At 35.7% G+C, this 24,870-nt stretch overlaps 1 protein-coding gene across 1 annotated transcript in view; it reads left to right on the forward strand.

Moving 5' to 3' along the window:
• The window catches only part of CNBD1 (cyclic nucleotide binding domain containing 1), a 388,156-nt gene that overhangs the window by 332,841 nt on the left and 30,445 nt on the right, over nucleotides 1-24,870 (forward strand). Inside the window, 1 exon segment of the mRNA XM_030839273.1 lies at nucleotides 5,197-5,203. Coding sequence (XP_030695133.1) covers nucleotides 5,197-5,203 — 7 coding nt within the window.

Raw genomic sequence — 24,870 nt, forward strand, 5'->3', positions numbered from 1 at the left:
ATGTGTAAAAAACTAGGAATTAGCATTTCTAGATTCAGTATATTTATTGTATAGAATTTTTTTTTAATTGGGTGTTTGGATTTACCATGGGTCTCCCTTCTGTATTCGAAATATTAACTCTTGGTCCATGCCTCAGTTCCAGGGCTATTTTATTTAAAAAAAAAATCTTAAACTTGCCAATTTATCAGGACATTAATATTTTTGAGATGGTTTTAGAGGAAGAAAGACACCATAATCAAAGATTTTTTTCAACTACGTGAACCAAAAGAATATGGGGTTTGGAAAAGGGGAATAATTATGTGTTTTAATGTATTTGATTACTAATGATGAATAATATGTGTTTCAGTCTGAAATATCAATCTAAACTATTTAAATTTATCATCAAAAAGTTAAGAAGATGTGGACACATAGTTTCTTAGACATGCTGGGTTCAAGTTCTTATTTGGTAAGTGCTTTTAAAGTAATGGTGGAAACTATCACTTTGAACAATCTGTGATTATATCGTATAAGTCAAAAGTAACATAATTCTTCCACTGATTCTCTGTTGTTAAAATATTTGGTCCTGACACTTACACAGTTTAAAAAAAAACCATTTATCCTCCTTAGGGAAGAATGGCAATTTCACTAGATGATTCTCAAGGCTTCTTTCAGCTCTGAAATACTATGGTTCTTATAAATAAATATTCCTAGGTGAAGAATAAGTTCTTTCAACCTAAACTAATTTTCTTTTATGGTGGTGACAAACTTGATATATCAAAGAGAAACATTAGATATAATACTTTTCCACTTTACTCATGATTTATTTTGAATTTTTATCAGAAAATGTAGAGCATAGCTCAAATTATACTTTCAATATCTATTGATAGGCTTAAAATTAGCAGTAGTATGATTTCCAAAGCATAATTACTTGTGTTTTGATCTTATTTTAGAAAAATATATTGGATGAAGTTTCAGAGACATCTAGGAAATTATTCAAAAGATTGATAGAATTTAGGATTAATACCTGGAAATCTATGAAATAAATCTTATTTCTGGCACTATTCCTCTGTTAACTTAAATCTTCTTACTTTTGCTTCATATGCAAAGGGAGATTGAGTTTAATGGATGTGTACAATGTTGCTTGTTATTTGGGTCTGTCTGGTTTGTATCACACCAGCTGAAATCTTCCCAGGTGATATATTTTCCAGGTGTGACTGGATAGAAAATGGAAACCAGCTGATCTCACTAATCAACCTGTTTCTATGTGTATCATGTGTATAAGAAGAAATGGTAAGTTAACTTCACTTTAATGAACCATTTGTATACATTTTATTGTTATCCTGCTTATGTCAGTATGCTCCATATTTTCCAGGTTGGATATAATATAGCAAACATAATAATAAGAGATACTAAAAATGTAGTAAAAATTTAGTTTTAAAAGATAAAATATGTAAATATAGCAATTATAAAAAATTTTCTTGTCTTCAAAAGTCCAAAATGGAGAATTTCAGTCACAGTATTTATACCAAATGGAAATTTGAAGCTCTAGGCTCTAAATCCCAACTTTTTGACATCAGTCCTTCTAGATCAATTAACTCTGCAGGGTATCTAAACTTTTAGCCCCAACGACACTCTTGAGCATCCCAGAAACAGGTTTGTGTCTAGGGGTGCCATTGATAGTGATGCATTTTTCTTCCTCCTTTCTTCTTTTGCATAAGTGAATATTTTGTAATATAGAATATTAATTCATTTAATTATTTTTAATAGGCTTTATTATTTAGAGAAGTTTTCAGTTCACAGCAAAACTGAGCAGAAGGTACAGAGATTTCCCATATACCCCCTGCCCCCAGTCTTGCACACTATCCCCTGCTATTAGCATACTCCATTAGAGTGGTTCATTTGTTACAATTAATGAACCTACATGGAAACATCATCAACCAAAGCCCATAGCTTACATTAAGGCTCACTTTTGGTATTAGACATTCTGTGGGTTGGACAAATGTATAACGATATTTATCCACCATTATAGTATTGTACAGAATAGTTACTGCCTTAAAAATTCTCTGTGTTCCACATTTTCATCTCTCCCTCCTCCCTAAACCCTTGGCAAACACTGATCTTTTTACTGCTTTCTTCTGATTTTACCATCTCCAGATTGTCACAGAATTGGAATCATAAAATATATATGTAGCCTTTTCAAATTGGTTTCTTTCACTTTAATATTTAAGTCTCTTCCAAATCTTTTCATTGTTTGATAGCTCATTTCTTCTTAACACTGGATAATATACCATTGTCTGGATGTACCACAGTGTATTTAACTATTCACCTACTGAAAGGCATCTTAGTTGCATTCAGGTTTTAGCATTATGAATGAAGCTGCTAAAAACATTTGCATGCAGGTTTTGTGTGGACATAAGTAAATATTTATTATGTGCAAAACACTAAACTAGTTGCTTTGTGGAGATTAAAAGAAATGGATTTAAAATCAAATAAACTCAAGTATTTGAGCAACTAAATGTAAGGTTTGGGTTTGATCTCAGAGAATTAACAATTAGAAAAAAATATATAAAGGTGTGTTTGTTTATTTAACATCTTTATTGGAGTATAATTCCTTTACAATGATGTGTTAGTTTCTTCTGTATAACAAAGTGAATCAGCTATACATATACATATATCCCCATATCTCCTACCTCTTGCATCTCCCTCCCACCTTCCCTATCCCACCCCTCTAGGTGGACACAAAGCACGGAGCTTATCTCCCTGTGCTATTTTTTTTTCTTAGATTCCATATATATGTGTTAACCTATGGTATTTGTTTTTCTCTTTTGGACATAATTCAATCTGTACAAACTCTTGAGGTCCATCCAACTCACTACAAATAACTCAATTTCGTTTCCTGTTATGGCTGAGTAACATTCCATTGTATATATGTGCCACATCTTCTTTAACCATTCATCTGTTGATGGACACTTAGGTGGCTTCCATGTCCTGGCTATTGTAAATAGAGCTGCAATGAACATTGTGGTATGTGACTCTTTTAGAATTATGGTTTTCTCAGGGTATATGCCCAGTAGTGAGATTGCTGGGTAGTATGAGAGTTCTATATTAAGTTTTTTAAGGAACCTCCATACTGTTCTCCATAGTGACTGTATCAATTTACTTTCCCACCAACAGTAAAAAAGGGTTCCCTTTTCTCTACACCCTATTCAGCATTTGTTGTTTGTAGACCTTTTGATGATGGCCATCCTGACTCGTATGAGGTGATACCTCATTGTAGTTTTGATTTTCATTTCTCTAATGATTAGTGATGTTGAGCATCCTTTCATGTGTTTGTTGGCAATCTGTATATCTTTTTTGGAAAAATGTCTATTTATGTTTTTTGCCCATTTTTGGATTGGGTTTTTTGTTTTTATGATATTGAGCTGCATGAGCTGTTTGTGTATTTTAGAGATTAATCCCTTGTCAGTTGCTTAATTTACAAATATTTCCTCCCATTCTGAAGGTTGTCTCTTCATCTTGTCATGGTTTCCTTGCCTGTGCAGAATCTTTTAAGGTTCATTAGGTCACATTTGTTTATTTTTCTTTTTATTTATTTAATTTATTTATTTTTATTTATTCTTTTATCTAAGAGGTGGGTCAAAAAGGGTCTTGTGGTGATTTATGTCATAGAGTGTTCTGCCTGTTTTCCTCTAAGAGTTTGAGAGTGTCTGGCCTTACATTTAGTTCTTTAATTGATTTTGTGTTTATTGTTTGTGTATGGTGTTAGGGAGTGTTCTAATTTCATTCTTTTACATGTAGCTGTCCAGTTTTCCCAGCACCACTTACTGAAGAGGTTATCTTTTCTCCATTGTATATTCTTGCCTCCTTTATCAAAGATAAGGTGACCATGTGTACATGGGTTTACCTCTGGGCTTTCTATCCTGTTCCATTGATCTATATTTCTATTTTTGTGCCCGTACCATACTGTCTTGATTACTGTAACTTTGTAGTGTAGTCTGAAGTCAGGGAGTCTGATTCCTCCAGCTCCATTTTTCTTTCTCAAGATTACTTAGGCTATTTCCATCCAAATTGTGAAATGTTTCTTTCTAGTTCTGTGAATAGTGTCATTGGAAGTTTGACAGGGATTGCATTGAATCTGTAGACAGCTTTGGGTAGTATAGTCATTTTCGCAATATTGATTCTTCCAAAACAAGAACATGGTATATCTCTCCATCTGTTTGTATCATCTATAATTTCTTTCATCAGTGTCTTATAGTTTTCTGCATACAGATAATTTGTCTTCTTAGTAGGTTTATTCCTAAGTATTTTATTCCTTATTTTGCAATGGTAAATGGGAGTGTTTCATTAATTTCTCTTTCAGATTTTTCATCATTAGTGTATAGGAATGCAAGAGGTTTCTGTGCATGAATTTTGCATTCTGCTACTTTACTAAATTTATTGATCAGCTCTAGTAGTTTTCTCACAATATCGTTAAGATTTTTTATGTATAGTATCATGTCATCTGCAAACAGTGACAGTTTTACTTCTTTTCCGATTTGGATTCCTTTTATTTCTTATTCTTCTCTGATTGCTGTGGCTAAAACTTCCAAAATTGGGTTGAATAATAGCGGTGAGAGGGGGCAACCTTGTCTTGTTCCTGATATTAGTGGAAATGGTTTCAGTTTTTCACCATGGAGAACAATGTTGGCTGTTGGTTTGTATATATGGCCTTTACTATGTTGAGTTTAGTCCCTTCTCTGCCTACTTTCTGAGGGTTTCTATCATAAATGGGTGTTGAATTTTGTCAGAAGCTTTTGATTTAGATGATCATATGTGTTTTCTCATTCAATTTCTTAATATGTTTTATCACATTGATTGAGTTGCGTATATTGAAGCATCCTTGCAACTCTGGGATAAACCCCACTTGATCACAGTGTATGATCCTTTTAATGTGCCGTTGGATTCTTTTTGCTAGTATTTTGTTGAGGATTTTTGCATCTATGTTCATCAGTGATATTGGCCTGTAGTTTTTGACATCTCTGTTTGGTTTTGGTATCAGGGTGATGGTGGACTTGTAGAATGAGTTTGGGAGTGTTCCTTCCTCTTCTATACCTTGGAAGAATTTGAGAAATATAGATGTTAGCTCTTCTCTAAATGTTTGATAGAATTCACCTGTGAATCCATCTGGTCCTGGGCTTTTGTTTGTTGGAAGATTTTTAATCACAGTTTCAATTTCAGTGCTTGTGTTTGGTTTGTTTATATTTTGTATATCTTCCTGGCTCAGTCTCGGAAGGCTGCTCTTTTCTAAGAATTTGTCCATTTATTCCAGGTTGTCCATTTTAATGGCATATATTTACTTGTAGTAATCTCTCATGATCCTTTGTATTTCTGCAGTGTCAGTTGTTACTTCTCCTTTTTCATTTCTAATTCTATTGATTTGAGTCTTCTCCCTTTTGTCTTGATGAATCTGGCTAATTCTTTTTCAAATTTGTTTATCTTTTCAAAGAACCAGCTTTTAATTTTATTGATCTTTGCTATTGTTTCTTCATTTCTTTTTCATTTATTTCTGATTTGATTTCTGATTTGATTCTTTCCTTCTGCTAAATGTGTTTTTGTTGTTGTTGTTCTTGTTTCTCTAATTGCTTTAAGTGTAACGTTAGGTTGTTTGAGATGTTTCTTGTTTCTTGAGGTAGGACTGTATTGCTATAATCTTCCATCTTAGAACTGGTTTTGCTGCATCTCATGAGTTTTGGGTCATCATGTTTTCATTGTCTTTTTTTCTAGGCATTTTTAAAATTTCCTCTTTGATTTCTTCAGTGATCTCTTGATTATTTAGTAGTGTATTGTTTAGCCTTCATGTGTTTGTAATTTTTACAGTTTTTTTCCTGTAATTGATATCTAGTCTCATAGTGCTGTGGTCAGAAAAGATACTTGATATGATTTCAATTTTCTTAAATTTACCAAGACTTGATTTGTGACACAAGATATGATCTACCCTGGAGAATGTTCCATGAGTACTTGAGAAGAAATTGTGTTCTTCTGCTTTTGGATGGAATGTCCTATAAATATCAATTAAGCCCATCTTGTTTAATGTATTATTTAAAGTTTGTGTTTCCTTATTTATATATATTTTGGTTGATCTGTCCATTGGTGAAAATAGGGTGTTAAAGTCCCCTATTATGGGGCTTCCCTGGTGGCACAGTGGTTGAGAGTCCACCTGCTGACGTAGGGGACATGGGTTCATGCTCCGGTCCGGGAAGATCCCACATGCCGCAGAGTGGCTGGGCCTGTGAGCCATGGCCACTGAGCCTGCGTGTCCGGAGCCTGTGCTCCACAACAGGAGATGCCACAATAGTGAGAGGCCCGCATACAGAACAACAACAAAAAAAATCCCATACTATGATTGTGTTACAGTCAATTTCCCCTTTTATGGCTCTTAGCATTTGCCTTATGTACTGAGGCGCTCCTATGTTGGGTGCATAAATATTTACAATTGTTATCTCTTTTTCTTGGCTTGATCCCTTGATCATTATGTAGTGTCCTTCTTTGTCTCTTCTAATAGTCTTTATTTTAAAATCTATTTTGTCTGTTATGAGAATGCTCCTCCAGCTCTCTTTTGATTTTCATTTGCATGGAGTATCTTTTTTCATCCTCTCACTTTCAACCTGTATGTGTCCCTGGGTCTGAAGTGGGTCTCTTATATACAGCATATATATGGGTCTTGTTATTGTATCCATTCATCCAGTCTAGTCTATGTCTTTTGTTTGGAGCATTTAATCCATTTACATTTAAGGTTGCAATCAATATCCATGTCCCTATTACCATTTTCTGAATTGTTTTGGGTTTGTTATTCTAGGTCTTTCTCCTCTCTTGTATTTCCTGCTTAAGGAAGTTCCTTTAGCCTTTGTTGTAAAGCTGGTTTGGTTGTGCTCAATCCTTGCAGCTTTTGCTTGTCTGTAAACGTTTTAATTTTTCCTTCAAATCTGAATGTGATCCTTGCTGGGTAGAGTAATCTTGGTTGTAGGTTTTTGCCTTTCATCACTTTAAATATGTCCTTTCATTCCCTTCTGGCTTTCAGAGTTTCTGCTGAAAGATCAGCTGTTAACCTTATGGGGATTCCTTTGTATGTTATTTGTTGCTTTTCCCTGTTGCTTTAAATATGTTTTCTTTTTATTCAATTTTTGATAGCTTGATTAATATGTGTCTTGGTGTTTTTCTCCTTGGATTTATCCTGTATGGGACTCTCTGAACTTCCTGGACTTGATTAACTCTTTCCTTTCCTATGTTAGGGAAGTTTTCAACTATAATCCCTTCAAATTTTTTCTCAGTGTCTTTCTCTTTCTCTTCTTCTTCTGGGACCCCTATAATTCGAATGTTGGTGTGTTTGATGTCACAGAGTTCTTTGAGACTGTCATCAATTCTTTTCATTCTTTTTTCTTTATTCTGCTCTGTGGTAGTTATTTCCAATATTTTATCTTCCAGGTCACTTATCCATTCTCCCTCACTTTTTCTGCTATTGATTCTTTCTAGAGAATTTTTAATTTCATTTATTGTGTTGTTCATCATTGTTTGTTTGCTGTTTAGTTCTTCTAGGTCTTTGTTAAACATTTCTTGTATTTTCTCCATTCTATTTCCAAGATTTTGGATCAATTTTACTGTCATTACTCTGAATTCTTTTTCAGGTAGACTGCTTATTTCCTCTTCATTTGTTTGGTCTGGTGGGTTTTTTCCTTGCTCCTTCATCTGCTGTGTATTTCTCTGTCTTCTCTTTTGCTTAACTTACTGTGTTTGGGGTCTCCAATTCACAGGCTCCATGTTCATAGTTCCCATTGTTTTTAGTGTCTGCTCCCATTGGGTAAGGTTTGTTCAGTCGGTTGTGTAGGCTTCCTAGTGGAGGGTACTGGTGCCTGTGTTCTGGTGGATGAGGCTGCATCTTGTCTTTCTGGTGGGCAGGACCATGTCCTTTGATGATTTTTGTGGTGTCTGTGAACTAATTACGATTTTAGGCAGCCTGTGTGCTAATGGGTGTGTTTGTGTTCCTGTCTTGCTAGTTGTTTAGTATGGGGTGTACAGCATTTTAGGTTGCTGGTTGTTGAGTGGAGCTGGGTCTTAGTGTTGAGATGGAGATCTCTGGGAGAGCTTTTGCTGTTTGATATTACTTGGGGCTGGATGGTCTCTGTGCACCAATGTCCTGAACTCAGCTCTCCCACCTCAGAGGCTCAGGGCCTGACTCCTGGCCAGAGCACAAAGACCCTGTCAGTCACATGGCTCAGAAGAAAAGTGAGAAAAGAGAGAAGAAAGATAGAAAGAAAGAAAAAAAGGAGAAAAAATAATAACAAAATAAGATAAAGTTATTAAAATAGAAAAAACATTAAAAAATAAAAAAAAATAATATGAAGAAAAGAAAGAGAGAAAGAAAAAAGAGGGCAACCCCACCAAAAAACAAATCCACCCATGATATCAAGTGCTAAAACTTACTAAAAAAACAAAAAACAAAAAAACCCTGACAAACAGAACCCTAGGACAAATGGTAAAAGCAAAGCTATACAGACAAAATCACAGAGAGAAGCATACACAGACACACTCACAGAAAGAGAAAAAAATGTATATACCTATAAAAAAAAATGAAAGAGAACACTCAAATCAGTAAACAAATCTACCAATGATAATAAGCTCTAAATACTAAAGTATGATAAACATAAACCAGAAAGAAATTAGGTGCAAAAAGGAAATCCCAAGTCTCCAGTTGCTCCCAAAGCCCACCATCTCAATTTTGGGTTGATTTGTTGTCTATTCAGCTATTCCACAGATGCAGGGCACATCAAGTTGATTGTGGAGATTTAATTCACTGTTCCTGAGGCTGCTGGGAGAAATTTCCCTTTCTCTTCTTTGTTTGCATAGCTCCTGTGGTTCAACTTTGGATTTGGCCCACCTCTGTGTGTAGGTCAACTGAGGGTGTCTCTTTCCTGCCCAGGCAGGATGGGGTTAAAGTAGCAGCTGATTAGGTGGCTCTGGCTCACTCAGGCCAGGGAGAGGGAGTGGTGTGGAATGTGGGGTGAGCCCGCAGCAGCAAAGGCTGGCGTGAGGTTGCACCAGCCTGAGTCATACTGTGTGTCCTCCCAGAGAAGTTGTTCCTGGATTACGTGACCCTGGCAGAGGTAGGTTGAACAGGATCGTGGGAGTGGAGGTGTGGATAATGACCTGTGCTTTCACACAACTTTCTTGGTGGCTATAGCAGCAGCCTTAGCATTTCATGTCCATCTCTGGTGTCTGCTCTGATAACTGTGGCTCACATCCTTCTCTGGATCTCATTTAGATGGTGCTCTAAATACCCTCTCCTCGTGCACCCTGAAATAATGGTCTCTTGCCTCTTAGACAGTTCCAGACATTTTCCTGGACTGTCTCCTGGCTAGCTGTGGTGCATTAGTCCCCTTCACACTGTGTTCACGCAGCCAACCCCAGTCCTCTCCCTGGGATCTGACCTCCAAAGCCGAAGCCTCAGCTCTCAGCTCCCACCTGCCCCGGTGGGTGAGCGGAGAAACCTCTCAGTCTGGTGAGTGCTGTTCAGCACCGATCCTCTGTACAAGAATTGCTCCACTTTACCTTCTGCACCCCTGTAGCTGTGCTCTCCTCCATGGCTCTGAAGCTTCCCACCTGCCGCCGACCTCCCCACTCCATCTCTGCCAGTGAAGAGGCTTTGTAGTGTGTGGAAACTTTTCCTCCTTCACAGCTCCCTCCCAGAAGTGCAGGTCCTATCCCTATTCTTTTGTTTCTGTTTTTTCTTTTTTATTTTTCCCTACCAGGCATGTGGGGTGTTTCTTGCCTTTTGAGAAGTCTGACGTCTTCTGCCAGCATTCATTAGGTATTCTGTAGGAGTTGTTCCACATGTGGATGTATTTGTGGGGAAGAAGGTGATCTCCACGTCTTACTCCTCCACCATCTTGAAGGTCTCCCCTTAAAAGTGTATTTTTAAATTAATAAGATGATATAAAATAATTATTTTATATGATTATGGGTATGTCTCCCCTAGTGTATTTATAATATACAAAGTGTGTCACCCACAAATAAATTTATATGATTTACCCCCCCAAAATTAATAAGATGCATCCCAAATATCACACATTACAATAAATTTCAATGTCTCATGGACATATATATTACCTATGAAAATATTCTTAAATTACTATTTTCCAACAGATGCAATAGAAACTAAATGAGGGAGAGGATTTTTTGAACATGGTTGAACAGTGGCTGGGAGTGATAGTTGCAGGCAGGAAAAATAACATGAGTCAATACAGGGTTTGCACATCTTGATTCAGGAGAGCAGTTCAAATAGCCCAATTCAAGTTAATAAGGTGTTTATCATCAGCATTGGGCACTCAGTCAAAACTATAGAGAATACAAGGCATTTTAAATGCCATATTCATGTGCATGTGCCTAATTTTATTGCAAATGTTGTACCATTAAAGGTTTTGAATAGAAGATATCTGAAGAAGTAAAAAATTTAGAGGAGTGAATCAGGCAGAGAAATATGAATGATGGTTAAAAGGAGAGAGGCGCTAGAAAACCAGGAAAACAAGTAGGAGTCTATTTTGGTAGTGCAGAGGGAAAGAGACAAAAGGCAGTAGTGACACTATTAATGGAAGGAATTTATGTGAGAGACATTTTAATTTTTCTAGGTATGGAATGGAATATAACCTTTCAAGTACATTTTCAGTACTCCCTAGCACTGCTAGAATTCTACACCATGCTTTGTTTTGTGTTGATTTTTTTTTTTGTTTTTAATTTCAACCGGAATACTTTGTTGCTGCATGTGTATATCTGTGGATGTCAGCCTACGTTCTTACTCCAGTCACCAGGCAGTATTCTCAAGCATGGATTTAAATAAACCTGTTCTCTCACCCAACACCTCACAGTTAGAATAAAATTCTTCTAGTATTTCCCAGAGATATTCAAATGTAGACCACCCCATCCCCACTCCCAAGACATTTGTGAATGTAAATAGGCCATTATTTTAAATGTTCATGGGACAGTTGCTTTCTTTTCCTACCCAGAACCCAAGCTAATCGTAACTTTCTAAATGACTTGCTGCATTTTTGGACAGATAGTTGTAATTCATGTTATCATTGAGAATCTTGGTATTATGTAGGGTTTTTGTTCTTACTCCCTACCTTGTAGAAGCACAAAATTTTCCTTCCCTCTAAGTTTGATCATTAAAGTCCAAGCTTATAAGATGTTGCCATCTGCAAACGTTCCTAAAGCTGCTGAAGGACCTGCTTACCACTTGACTTTTAAGCTTCATTATTAATTTATATTTCTACTAAAGGATTTAAACTGATATTGATCATCTAAAGATACAAATTCAGAACATGTGCATTTTTATTATTTTATTATATAAATTTATTTGTCAAGATCACAAGTATAATCCAAAATTTTTATGTTATAATTTCTTTCACAATTTAAGAAACTTTTTTTTTCCACGAAGCTGCTGCCGCTGTTTTTTTTTTTTTAATTGTTTCCTCATGGTGTGATAATATACTTGTTTGCTAGAGTAATAATTAATAATGGAAATGCGTAATGACTGTATAAAATTTATTAATTTTATTAACATTCTATGAAAAAAACTTTTACTGTTTTTATTATAGAAGTTTTAATAATTTACCTCAAAAATATTATGGCTAGTGGGCTTCCCTGGTGGTGCAGAGGTTGAGAGTCCTCCTGCTGATGCAGGGGACGTAGGTTCATGCCCCAGTCTGGGAAGATCTCACATGCCACAGAGTGGCTAGGCCTGTGAGTCATGGTCACTGAGCCTGTGCGCCCGGAGCCTGTGCTCTGCAACAGGAGAGGCCACAACAGTGAGAGGTCTGCATACCAGGAAAAAAAAATATATATATATATATATATATTATGGCTAGCATATCATTAAATATAATTTTTATTAATATTTTTATTGTGAAAATTTTTTTATTTCATAACTATTTACCCATATAAAATATATGTGAATCTAATTCCATGTAGATGAGATCTTTGAAATTAAGCTTTAAGTTTATTAAATTCCAGATGCAATATTCTGAAAATTTTGCCAATAGAAAATAAAACACACTGCTATTAAAATCTGAAGATATTTGTTGCTTGAAAATATCATTTCAGAGAAGTTCTTATTTGTTTGACATAACACTCATGCTTAAAATATTGCACACATTTTGAACAGCTTGATCAATACAAATTTAAATATTGCAGTTAGATTATTTCTTTTATTATTATGACAGGAATAAAAATGACTACCCAAAGATATATTCACTTCCTAATTGTGGAACCTGTGAATATTACCTTATATGACAAAGGATGGAAGGATGCAGAAGGAGATTTGACAGAGACATAAACAGAGGAGAAGGTGATGCAGATAGATTGGAGTGATGTGTCCAGAAGGCACTAATTGCCAATGCATGCCAACAACTACCAGCTAGGAAAGGGAAGGAATGGAGTATCCTCAAAGGGAAACTCCAGAGGGAGAACAGCCATGTTGACACCTTGATTTCAGACATCTGGCCTCCAGAACTACCAGAAGTAAATTTATATTGTTTTAAACCACTTAGTGAGTGACAATTTGTTATAGCAGCCACAGGAAACTAGTACAACTATACACTATAAAACCATTGATTTTGTTCTTAATTCATTTTTCAGTTTGACAAAGGTATATTAATACCCACAGGATAAATCCACACAAACTTTGTAGGAAGGATGTAGTTTAAATTTTTACTCAGAATTAATTTAATTATGGTAAGATAAAGATGAACAATATGTTAAACAATTATGTAAAGTAAAAAAACAATTACTGCTGATTTAAATAATTATCCAGCTACTAGATAGTAATAAAAATAAATCAAGCATTTATTTAATTAATTCAAATCCTTGAAAATAGATAGGATTCAATTAAACATCATTTAATAATAAAACATTCCAATTCTATTCACATTCCCAGTAAGTAAATAAAAGTCTTCATGAACAACCCAGGCAATGCTGGAGCTCTTTATGGAATACTTTATCTCTTTCTACCTCCTATATATGACCATTATCTTTTTTATTTTGTCATTATAAAATTATAATCTTTCCTATGAACACAAATTAATTTTTGGCATTCTAGATCATGACATTTAGCAGTAAAGCTCTACTTTGCTCCATGTAAAAAGTAAATGACCTAGTTCTATTTTCTCACATTTTAAGCAAATCAAATATATGAAAATAAATTTTATTTCCTCTAAGCAAACCAAATATGTGGACACTTAAATGTATAGAAATGCAGAATTATAATACTATTTGTTTTAATCAAAATTATCTCCAAAAATTTCAGAGCAGAATTTCTTTAAACACTAACTCTTGTAATGTAATATAAATATTATTTATAACCAATGCTTCAAAGTATTGATTTTTTTGTACTTTTCAGTATATCAAATTTATTCTATGATACCTAGTTATTTTTATAAATAAATAAATAAAAATAATTATAATTTATTTTCTAAAAACCAAAAGCAATCTAATGAATAAAAAGCATCTATATTAAATGTTGTGATGCACCATCCAATCACCCCACCTGAGGAAGTGCATTAATATAAGTCCTTGACAGTTTTCATTATATTTGAAAATATATGCTTAATGGAATGACTTCTGTTTGGAAGATTCTTTCACATTTGGAGAGATATGAAGAACATAGACAAGACACCAGAGTAATGGAAGTAGTTAGTTAGGTGTTAGTGTGTGATGTGTTACAGATTTTAAGGGAAAAGAGAAGTGAAAATAAAAAAGAGGTTATTGAGGAGGAGTCAAGATGGCTGTGTGGGAAGATGCAGAGTTAGCATCTCCCCACAACTAGAGCATCTGCTGGCCACTGGTGGGGAACTCTGAAGCCTAAGGAGATGGAAGGAACCCCAAAGTGAAAGGGTAAGATGTAGGGAGACTGAGGGGTGAGGAGAATTGAAGGTCAGACAAGATTGGTGCTCCTGAGGCCAGGGAGATTAGGAGAGGTAGGCAGGAGGGGCCCTCTGGGAGGAGCAGGAAAAGAGCTGAAGGGCAACTATCCCACCCAGTCGAGCCCAGGGAGACTTCTGAGTTCCCAGGCCGATCCTCTGCCCTCCAAAGCCCACTCCAGGCTGGGTGGGTCCTTGGGGACATAGAAGGGAGGCCAGGGAGATCAAGAGGGGCAAGTGGGAGGGTCCCTCCCACACCCCAGACCAGAGGAGCAATAGAGGAGAGGAAGGCATTTGCCCTGTCCAATCAAGCCCAGGAAAACTACTGGGATCCCAAGTGATGTACCCTGACCTCCACCAGGGTGGAGGGCAAGCCTGGGTCCCTTCTGTTCTTTGAGCCTAAGTCCCACCCCCCACAGCCCCCAGGGCCTCTTCCAGCCATGTGGGTCCTGAGCATTGGCCCCGACAACTGCTCAAATCTCACCCTTACTTAAGCCCCACTCTCCACAGTCAAGGCCTTCCCCCCACCCCCACTTTTCATTCTTTTTCCTCCTCCTCTTTTTTACTACTGTGGTACTGATGTACCTTCTAGTTGTTGATTCATCTATATTTTTATTTTTATGTTCTTTCTAAGATATCTGTTAGTTTCCTAGTCTAATTTTATTTTTTACTTTGTTATTCTTTTTTTTTTTGCCACCCCAAGTGGCTTGCGGGACCTCCTGCAGTGGGAACTCTGAGTCCGAAACACTGGAATAACAGGGAACCTCAGACCCCAGGGAATATTCAAGAGCGTGAGGTCTCACAGAGGTCCTCATCTCAGCATCAAGACCCAACTCTACCCAACAGTGGACAAACTCCAGTGTTGGAAGCCTCAGGCCAAACAACCAATAAGACAGGAACACAATCCCACTCATAAAAAAAAAAAAAATAGATGGTGAAAACATATGTAACAGATGAAAGAGCAAGGTAAAAACCAGCAAGACCAAATAAATGAAGAGGAAATAGGCAATCTACCTGAAAAAGAATTCAGAGTAATGATAGTAAAGAAGATCCAGAATCTCAGAAATAGAATGTAAGTACGGAATGAGAAAATACAAGAAATGTTTAACAAAGATCTAGAAGAAATAAAGAACAAACAAACAGAGATGAATGACACAATAACTGAAATAAAAAATACACTAGAAGGAATCAATAACAGAATAACTGAGGCAAAAGAATGAATAAGTGAGCTGGAAGACAAAATGGTGGAAATACCTGCCGAGCAGCAGAATAAAGAAAAAAGAATGAAAAGAATTGAAGACAATCTCAGAGACCTCTGGGACAACACTAAATGCACCAACATTTGAATGATAGGGGTCCTAGAAGAAGAAGAGAAAAATAAAGGGTCTGAGAAAATATTTGAAGAGATTACAGTGGAAAACTTCCTTAACATTGGAAAGGAAATAGCCACCCAAGTCCAGGAAGCACAGACAGTCCCATACAGGATAAACCCTAGGAAAAACACACCAAGACACATATTAATCAAACTAACAAAAATTAAATTCAGAGAAAAAATATTAAAAGCAGCAAGGGAAAAAAAAATAACATACAAATAATTCCCATATGGTTATCCTCTGATTTTTCAGTGGAAACTCTGCAGGCCAGAAGGGAGTGGCAGGATATACTTAAGGTGATGAAAGAGAAAAACTTATAACCAGGATTACTCTACCCAGCAAGGATCTCATTCAGATTCAATGGAGAAGTTAAAAGCTTTTCAGAGACGCAAAAGCTAAGAGAATTCAGTACTATGAAACTAGCTTTACAACAAATGCTAAAGAAACTTCTCCAAGTGGGAAACACAAGAGAAGAAAAACATCCACTAAAACAAACCCAAAATTATTAAGAAAATGTTAATAGGAATATACATAGCAATAATAACCTTGAATGTGAATGGATTAAATGCCCCAACCAAAAGACACAGACTGGCTGAATGCATACAAAAACAAGACTCATATGTATGCTGTCTACAAGAGACCCATTTCAGACCTAGGGAAACATACAGACTGAAAGTGAAGGGATGGAAAAAGGTATTCCATGCAAATGGAAAGCAAAAGAAAGCTGGAGTAGCAATACCTGTATCAGATAAAATAGACTTTAAAATAAAGACTGTTACAATAGATAAGGAAGGATGCTACATAATGATCAAAGGATTAATCCAAGAAGAATATATGACAATTATAAGTGTTTATGCACTCAACATAGGAGGACCTCAATAAATAAGGCAAATGCTAACAAACATGAAAGGAGAAATCGACAGTAACACAATAATAGTAGGGGACTTTAACACCCCATGTACACCAATGGACAGATCATCCAAACTGAAAATAAATAAGGAAACACAAGCTTTAGATGACACAATAGACCAGATAGATCTAATTGATATTTATAGAACATTCCACTCAAAAGTGGCAGGATACACTTTCTTCTCAAGTGCACATGGAACATTCTCTAGGATAGATCACACCTTGGGTCACAAATCAAGCCTCGTAAAATTTAAGAAAATTGAAATTGTATGAAACATCTTTTCTGACCACAACACTATGAGATTGGGAATCAATTACAAGAAAGCAAAACTGTAAAAAACACAAATACATGGAGGCTAAATAGTGTGCTACTAAATAACCAAGGGATCACTGAAAAAATCAGAGAAGAAATTTAAAAAAATGCATGGAAACAAATGAAAATGAAAATATGACGACCCAAAACCTATGGGATGCAGCAAAAGTGGTTTTAAGAGGGAAGTTTATAGCAATTCAATCTCACCTCAAGAAACAAAATAATCTCAAATAAACAATCTACCCTACACTTAAAACACCTAGAGAAAGAAGAACAAAGAAAACCCAAAATGAGTAGAAGGAATGAAATCATAAAGATCAGAGCAGAAATAAATGAAATAGAAATGAAGGAAACAATAGCAAAGATCAATAAAACTAAAAGCTGGTTTTTTGAGAATATAAACAAAATTGATAAACCCTTAGCCAGACTCATCAAGAAAAAAAGGGAGAAGATGCAAATCAATAAAATTAGAAATGAAAAAGGAGAAATCACAACTGACACTGCAGAAATACAAAGGATTATAAGAGAACACTACAAGCAACTATATGCCAAAAAAAGACAACCACGAAGCAATAGACAAATTCTTGGAAAGGTACAATTTTCCAAGACTGAACCAGGAAGAATTAGAAAATATAAACAGACCTATCACAAGTAATGAAATTAAAACTGTAATTTAAAATCTTCCAACAAACAAAAGTTCAGGACCAGATGGCTTCACAAGAGAATTCTATCAAACATTTAGAGAAGAGTTAACACCAATTCTTTTCAAACTCTTCCAAAAAACTGCAGAGGGAGAAACACTCCCAAATGCATTCTACGAAGCCACCATCACCCTGATACAAAAATCAGAAAAAGGTATCACAAAAATAGAAAATTATAGACCAATATCACTGATGAACATAGATGCAAAATTCCTGAACAAAATACTAGCAAACGGAATCCAACAGCACATTAAAAGGATCATACACCATTATCAAGTGGGGTTTATCCCAGGGATGCAAATATTCTTCAATACAGGCAAATCAATCAATGTGGTATACCACATTAACAAATAAAAACCGTATGATCATCTAAATAGATGCAGAAAAGCTTTTGACAAAATTCAACACCACTTATGATAAAAACTCTCCAGAAATTGGGCATAGAGGGGACCTACCTCAACATAATAAAGGCTGTATATGACAAATGCACAGCAAGCATCATAGTCAATGGTGAAAAACTGAAAGCATTTCCACGAGGATCAGGAAAAAGACAAGGATATCCACTCTCACCACTCTTATTCAACATAGTTTTGGAAGTCCTAGGCACAACAATCAGAGAAGAAAAAGAAATAAAATGAATATAAATTGGAAAATAAGAAGTAAAACTGTTACTGTTTGTCATTGACATGATATTATACATAGAAAATCCTAAAGATACCAACAGATAACTACTAGAACTAATCAATGAATTTGATAAGGTTGCAGGGTACAAAATTAATGCTCAGAAATCTCTGGCATTCCTATACACCAACAGTGAAAAATCAGAAAGAGAAATCAAGAAAACACTCCCATTTACCATTGCAACATAAAGAATAAAATACCTAGGAATAAACCAGCCTAAGGAGGGGAAAGACTTGTACTCAGAAAACTATAAAGCACTGATGAAAGAAATCAAAGATGACATAAACAGATGGAGAAATCTACCATGATCTTGGTTTGGAAGAATCAATATTGTGAAAATGACTATACTACCGAAAGCAATCTACAGATTCAGTGCAATCCCTACCAAACTACCAATGGCATTCTTCACAGAATTATAACAAAAAAATTTTACAATTCGTATGGAAACACAAAAGATCCCGAATAGTCAAAGCAATCTTGAGAAAGAAAAACGGAGTTGGAAGAATCAGGCTAGGCTCCACAACTTCAAACTATACCACAAAGCTATAGTAATCAAGACAACATGGGACTTCCCTGGTGGCGCAGTGGTTGAGAGTCCACCTGCCGATGCAGGGGACACGGGTTCATGCCCCTGGCTGGGACGATCCCACATGCCGTGGAGTGGCTGGGCCCGTGAGCCATGGCCGTTGAGCCTGCACGTCTGGAGCCTGTGTTCCACAACGGGAGAGGCCACAACAGTGAGAGGCCCGCATACCGAAAAAGAAAAAAAAAAAAGACAGCATGGTACTGGTAAAAAACCAGAAATATATCAGTGGTACAGGATAGAAAGCCCAGAGGTAAACCCACGCACATATGGGCACCTAATTTATGACAAAGGAGGCAAGAAGGTATAATGGAGAAAAGACAGCCTCTTCAATAAGTGGTGCTGGGAAAACTGGATAGCTACTTGTAAAAGAATGAAATTAGAACACTACCTAACACGACACTTAAAAATAAACTCCTAATGGATTAAAGATTTAAATGTAAGACCAAGCACCATAGAATATTTAGAGGAAAACATAGGAAACACACTCTTTGACATAAAACACAGCAAAGATCTTTTTTGACTCACCTCCAAGAGTAACAGAAACAAAAACAAACAAATGGGACTTAATTAAAGGTAAAAGCTTTTACCTTTGGTAAAAGGTAACCTATGGTTTACCTATGGTTTATGGAAACCATAAACAAGACAAAACGACAACCTTCATAAAGGGAGAAAATATTTGCAAATGAAACAACAAAGGATTAATCTCCAAATATACAAACAACTCATGGAGCTCTGTATCAAAAAAGCAAACAATCCAGTTAAAAAATGGGCAGAAGACCTAAATATTTCACCAAGGAATACCTACAGATGACCAAGAGGCACATGAAAAGATACACAACATCACTAATTATTGGAGAAATGCAAATCAAAACTACAATGAGTTATCACCTCAAGCCAGTCAGAATGGCCATTATCAGAAAAGCTAGAAACAATAAATGCTGGAAAGGGTGTGGTGAAAAGGGAACCCTCCTACACTGCTGGTGGGAATGTAGATTGATACAGTCACTATGGAGAACAGTATGGAGGTTCCTTAAAAAACTAAAAATAGAGCTACCATATGACTCAGCAATCCTACTACTGGGGATATACCCTTAGAAAACCATAATTCAAAAATAGACATGCATCACAATGTTCATTGCAGCACTATTTATAATAACCAGGACTTAGAACCAACCTAAATGTCCATCGACAGATGAACGGATAAAGAAGATGTGGCACATATATACAATGGAATATTACTCAGCCATAAAAAGAAACGAAATTGAGTTTTTTGTAGTGAGGTGGATGGACCTAGAGTTGGTCATACAGAGCGAAGTAAGTAAGAAAGGGAAAAACAAATACAGTATGCTAAGGTACGTATATGGAATCTAAAAAAAAAAAAAAAAAAGGTACTGATGAACCTAGTGGTAGGGCAGGAATAAAGAGGTAGACATAGAGAATGGACTTGATGACATGGGGTGGGAGGACGAAGCTGGGGTGAAGTGAGAGTAGCATTGACATATATACAATACCAATGTAAAATAGTCGGCTGGTGGGAAGCAGCAGCATAGCACAAGTAGATCGGCTCGGTGCTTTGTGACGACCTAGAGGGGTGGGTAGGTAGGATGGGAGGGAGGCTCAAGAGGGAGGGGATATTGGGACATGTGTATGCATATGGCTGATCTCTTTGTTGTGCAACAGAAACTAACACGGTATTGTGAAACAGTTATACTCCAATAAAGATCTATTAAAAAAGAAAAAAAGAGGTTATTTATTTACTTCCAAATTCTAAGGCCCAGCTCATTACTGTATGAAAGCAAACCACAATTCTTCTATAAGTCTATCCAGGAAAAGAACATGGATTAGACCAAAGGGCTCCATTTGTGTATGGTGAGATCTTGAGTATGTCTAACAAGGTGAAATAAAGAAGTAAGAATGACTTAAAGTAGAAATCAGTGGAAGTACTATATAGTTTGGTAAGACTGTAATGACCAATGATGACTGAATTCTTTTCCATTGTACCCCCGATGGCTATATAAAGAGCAATAGGATTTAAAAAACATAAAACTGATCATATAATTCATAAAGGATTATAATGTGATTCATATATATATATGATTGTGTGAATCATATGTATATAGGATTTTGAAGAAGTATAAATCTTAGAACAATACTGTCTAATAGAAATTTAATAGAAGACACATAAATTTTAAATTTTCTAGTAGTGACCTTTAAAAAAAGTAAAAAGAAACAAATGAAATTAAATTTAATAAACAGTAGTCCCTCCTTATCGATGAGGGAATACAATCCAAGACCCACAATAGATACCTGAAACTGTGGAGATTACAAAACCCTATATAAACTATGTTTTTTCCTATACATACATACATATGATAAAGTTTAACTTAACAATTAGGTAGAATAAGAGATGAACAACAGTAACAAATAATAAAATAGAACAATTATAGCAATATACTATAATAAGTTATGTGAGTGTTGATTTTCTCTCTCAAAATATCTTGCTGTACAAAGTTAATGTCTTTTCCATCCTAACTAAGCACTTATCAAACACAGTGGCTGTAACTTTTGCAGTTTAAAGTGTGACAGCAAAACTAGCACAAATTTCTTTTTCCTTCCTCACAATTTCACAGACAGAAGATTCGTTCTTACCATAGCAACCTCAGCATAGTATATTTTTTCATTCCTTATTAATTCAGGAACTTTTACCTGTTCACCGAAAGGAAGCACTTATGGCTTCTCTTTGGTATATCTGAATTGCTAGCATCAATACTCTTGCACCTTGGGGTCATCATTAAGTACAATAAGGGTTACTTGAACACAAGCACCATGATAACACAACAGTTGATCTGATACGCATGAGGACTACTAAGTGACTAATGGGCAGGACATGCCCATACTGGGCAGGACAGAGCAGGGTGGTGTGAGATTTCATCATGCTACTCAGAAGGAGGTGCAATTTAAAACTTATGAATTGTTTATTTCTGGAGTTTCCCACTTAATATTTTCAGGCCATTGTTGATTACAGGTAACTGAAACCACGGAAAGCAAAACCATGGATAAGGGTGAACTACTGTATATTTAACTAAATATATCTAATTTCAATTGGCAATCAACATAAAATTACTGATTACTTTACATCATTTTATTAAGAATAAATGTATATATGAAATCTTCAAAATCCACTGTGTGTTTTATACATCCAGCAAATCTCTGCTTAGCTGTGCTGCTTTCCAATTCTCAACAGGTGCCCATGGCTAGTGCCTCCATGTTGGACAGCACAGATTCAGAACATGAAATACTATTCCTGCTATAGCAAAACATGAAAAGAGGCAAAAATCTTGGTATAACAGATTTACAGAACTGGATTTTTAAAACTACTGACAGTAAAGATGAACTATATGGCTGCTTTTTAAAAGATCTTACAAATCATTATGACTACTTCCCAAAAAGTGACTATAGCTAAGAAGGTAAACCATGTCATTATAAGTTTGTTTTCCTAACTGTGACATTTGAATGTCCTAAATTTCTCTGGCATTATACATTTACAGATGAGTGAAAGTGTGTGTGTATGTGCATGTGTGTGTGGGAGGTAAGATTACCTCAGGAAAATGAAAATATATTTACATGTAATATTTGTATTTTCATTTTTAAAGACTATATTATGCTAATAAATAGATCTAGTGAGATACCACAAAATTTTATCTTCATAGATGTTAATGGCCTGATAAAGTGATATTTATAATATTTCTAAAATTATTAATGTAGAATTTATACAAATGAAATTGTATTCTATAAGCATCAGGGAACTTAGTATTAAAAGGCATCATATAACAAGTTATTTGAGAAAAGAATATTCAAAAAATTTTATAAATAATTTTTAAATAAAGGGAAACTTTATTAAGGGAAACTGATATTAAGGAAATCTAAAGTTCAAAAATGTATTTTTCAAAGATTAGACTTTTAGTAAATATCATATATGAAATCCAGAATGGATTAATGAGAAAATGAATCCTCTTTCCATTATATTACATTATTTCTCCAAGATTTGTTTTTTTGTTTTGCGGTACGCGGGCCTCTCGCTGTTGTGGTCTCTTCCATTGCAGAGCACAGGCTCCGGACGCGCAGGCTCAGCGGCCATGGCTCACGGGCCCAGCCGCTCTCCGGCATGTGGGATCTTCCCAGACAGGGGCATGAACCCATGTCCCCTGCACTGGCAGGCTGGCTCTCAACCACTGCGCCACCAGGGAAGCCCTCCAAGATGTGTTCTGATGTTAAGAAAAGTCAAAATCAACTGCCTATGTGATAGCAGAGTTAGGTGTGTCAGACTCCAGGCAGCACAAAATTTGTGATTGTGAGCTCTGGGGATTAACCTCCCTTCATCACTGTTTACTACTCTGCATCTGCTTCTGGCCAGAATTCTCTAGTCCCTATGCTCTGGTTAGATCACATGCCATTTATAGAATGTACCCTGTTTTCTCTTTCAGAAGGAAACACAAAACTGATGGTTTAAGAAACTCTTATTGCTGTAATAAATACTAAGAAATACTGGTTAAAAAGATCCTCATAACATTCTATCCCCTTCTTTTTTTCATTTAGGCCTTACAGAGGGTAGTGTAAATGAAACTATTAAGTCTTTGGGTACACACAAGCCTGAATTAGACTCAAATACTTTACCCAGAAAACAATAGATTGAAGGGAGTTTGGATTGTATATTTGGTAAAGATTATTGGGTCCCTGGCTTGTTTATGAACAGAATGAGGACAGAAGACTCAGTCTAAATATGAGACAGAGTGAGGATTAGCTATGGAAACTACCCCAGACCATATGTCACCACTGTGTAAACTAAAAAATGCACAACTTTCTCTTGGCAGATGCAGCCCTATGCCAGGGCACACAGCATGGTGATGGAGACATGAGATGGATTTCAGCCACACTAACCCCTGCAGTGAGGTGGCAGTGGGCTTCCACCCCTCCCTCCTTTTCTCCTTGTACTTGTAACATCACAGCACCATAGAACTGATCTTGGATTAGCATTGTAACTATGGAAAAACGAGGGCTGTTAATATGGAGAAAAAATGAGAAACAAAACATAGTTGAAGAAATAGGTGAGGGAGATTAAGAAGTACAAAATTCCAGTTGCAAAATAATGAGTCACAGTTATGAAATGTACAGTGTGGAGAATATAGTCAATAACTATGTAATATCTTTATATGGTGACATATCATGACGACTTATCGTGGTGATCATTTTGAAAAGTATAGAAATATCAAATCACACTATGTTGTGTAATAGGAGCTAACAGAGTGTTGTAGGTCAATTATTCTAAAACAAACAAAGAAACTCATAGAAAAAGAGGTCAGATTTCTGGTTATCAGAGGTGGGGGAGGGGAGGGGAATTGGATGAAGGCAATCAAAAGGTACAAACTTCCAGTTATAAGATAAATAAGTGCTAGGGATGTAATGTATGACATGCAAATATAATTAACACTGAAAGCTGTTAAGAGAGTAAATCCTAAAATTCTCATCACAAGAAAAATATTTTTGTTTCTATTTCTTTAATATTGTATCTATATGAGATGATGGATGTTCACTAAACTTGTGATAATCATTTCATGATGTATGTAAGTTACATCATTTTGCTGTAATCTAAAACTTACACAGTGCCATATGCCAATTACATCTCAATAAAACTAGAAGAAAAAAATAGTGGAAGTGAAACAAGACATTTTCTTAGTCCTTTGGACGCTTGATTTAACTATGTGAATGTTAACACATAGAGAACATATGTAAATCAGTCATCTACAAGTTAGCACTACTTGCAGTTTAAAAAATATAGGTATGCACCAAAAGTTCAATATAATTATACTTTCTGTCATAAAATATTTAAAAATATTTATGGATTAATTTTATTAATATTATTCTCAAGAAAAGAAGCTTATTTTTACAAAAAAATATTTCTGTGTGCAAAGAGACTAGACATAAAAAATGTTATAATGAAAATGATTCATATCTGAATCAGTAAGTATTTACAATATATAAAACCCAGAACTCTTTAGAGTTATTAGAAGTAGTACCTGTCCTCACTGAGTTTAGAATCCATATTGAAGAACTGAAAAAACTTAAAGTTATACAGTAAATTGTTGAGTTGAAAGCTAGGCACATTAACTTCTAAGAGGCTGAAACTTTATAGATGTACTGGTATGTTAGGACAAGTAAGTGGTAATCTAATTGAAACAAAATTAGAGAATCATATAAAATGACTTATCAGCAGTTTAAGCCTTTTATTTCATTTTAAAATTTTACTACATAGTCCCTATTTCTCATGTTTTGATGGAGGTGGAAGGCCTCTTTGTATTAATATGGATCTACATTAGAGATGTGTATG

The sequence above is a fragment of the Globicephala melas genome, chromosome 17 (assembly GCF_963455315.2).
Source record: "Globicephala melas chromosome 17, mGloMel1.2, whole genome shotgun sequence".
Lineage (NCBI taxonomy): Eukaryota > Metazoa > Chordata > Mammalia > Artiodactyla > Delphinidae > Globicephala > Globicephala melas.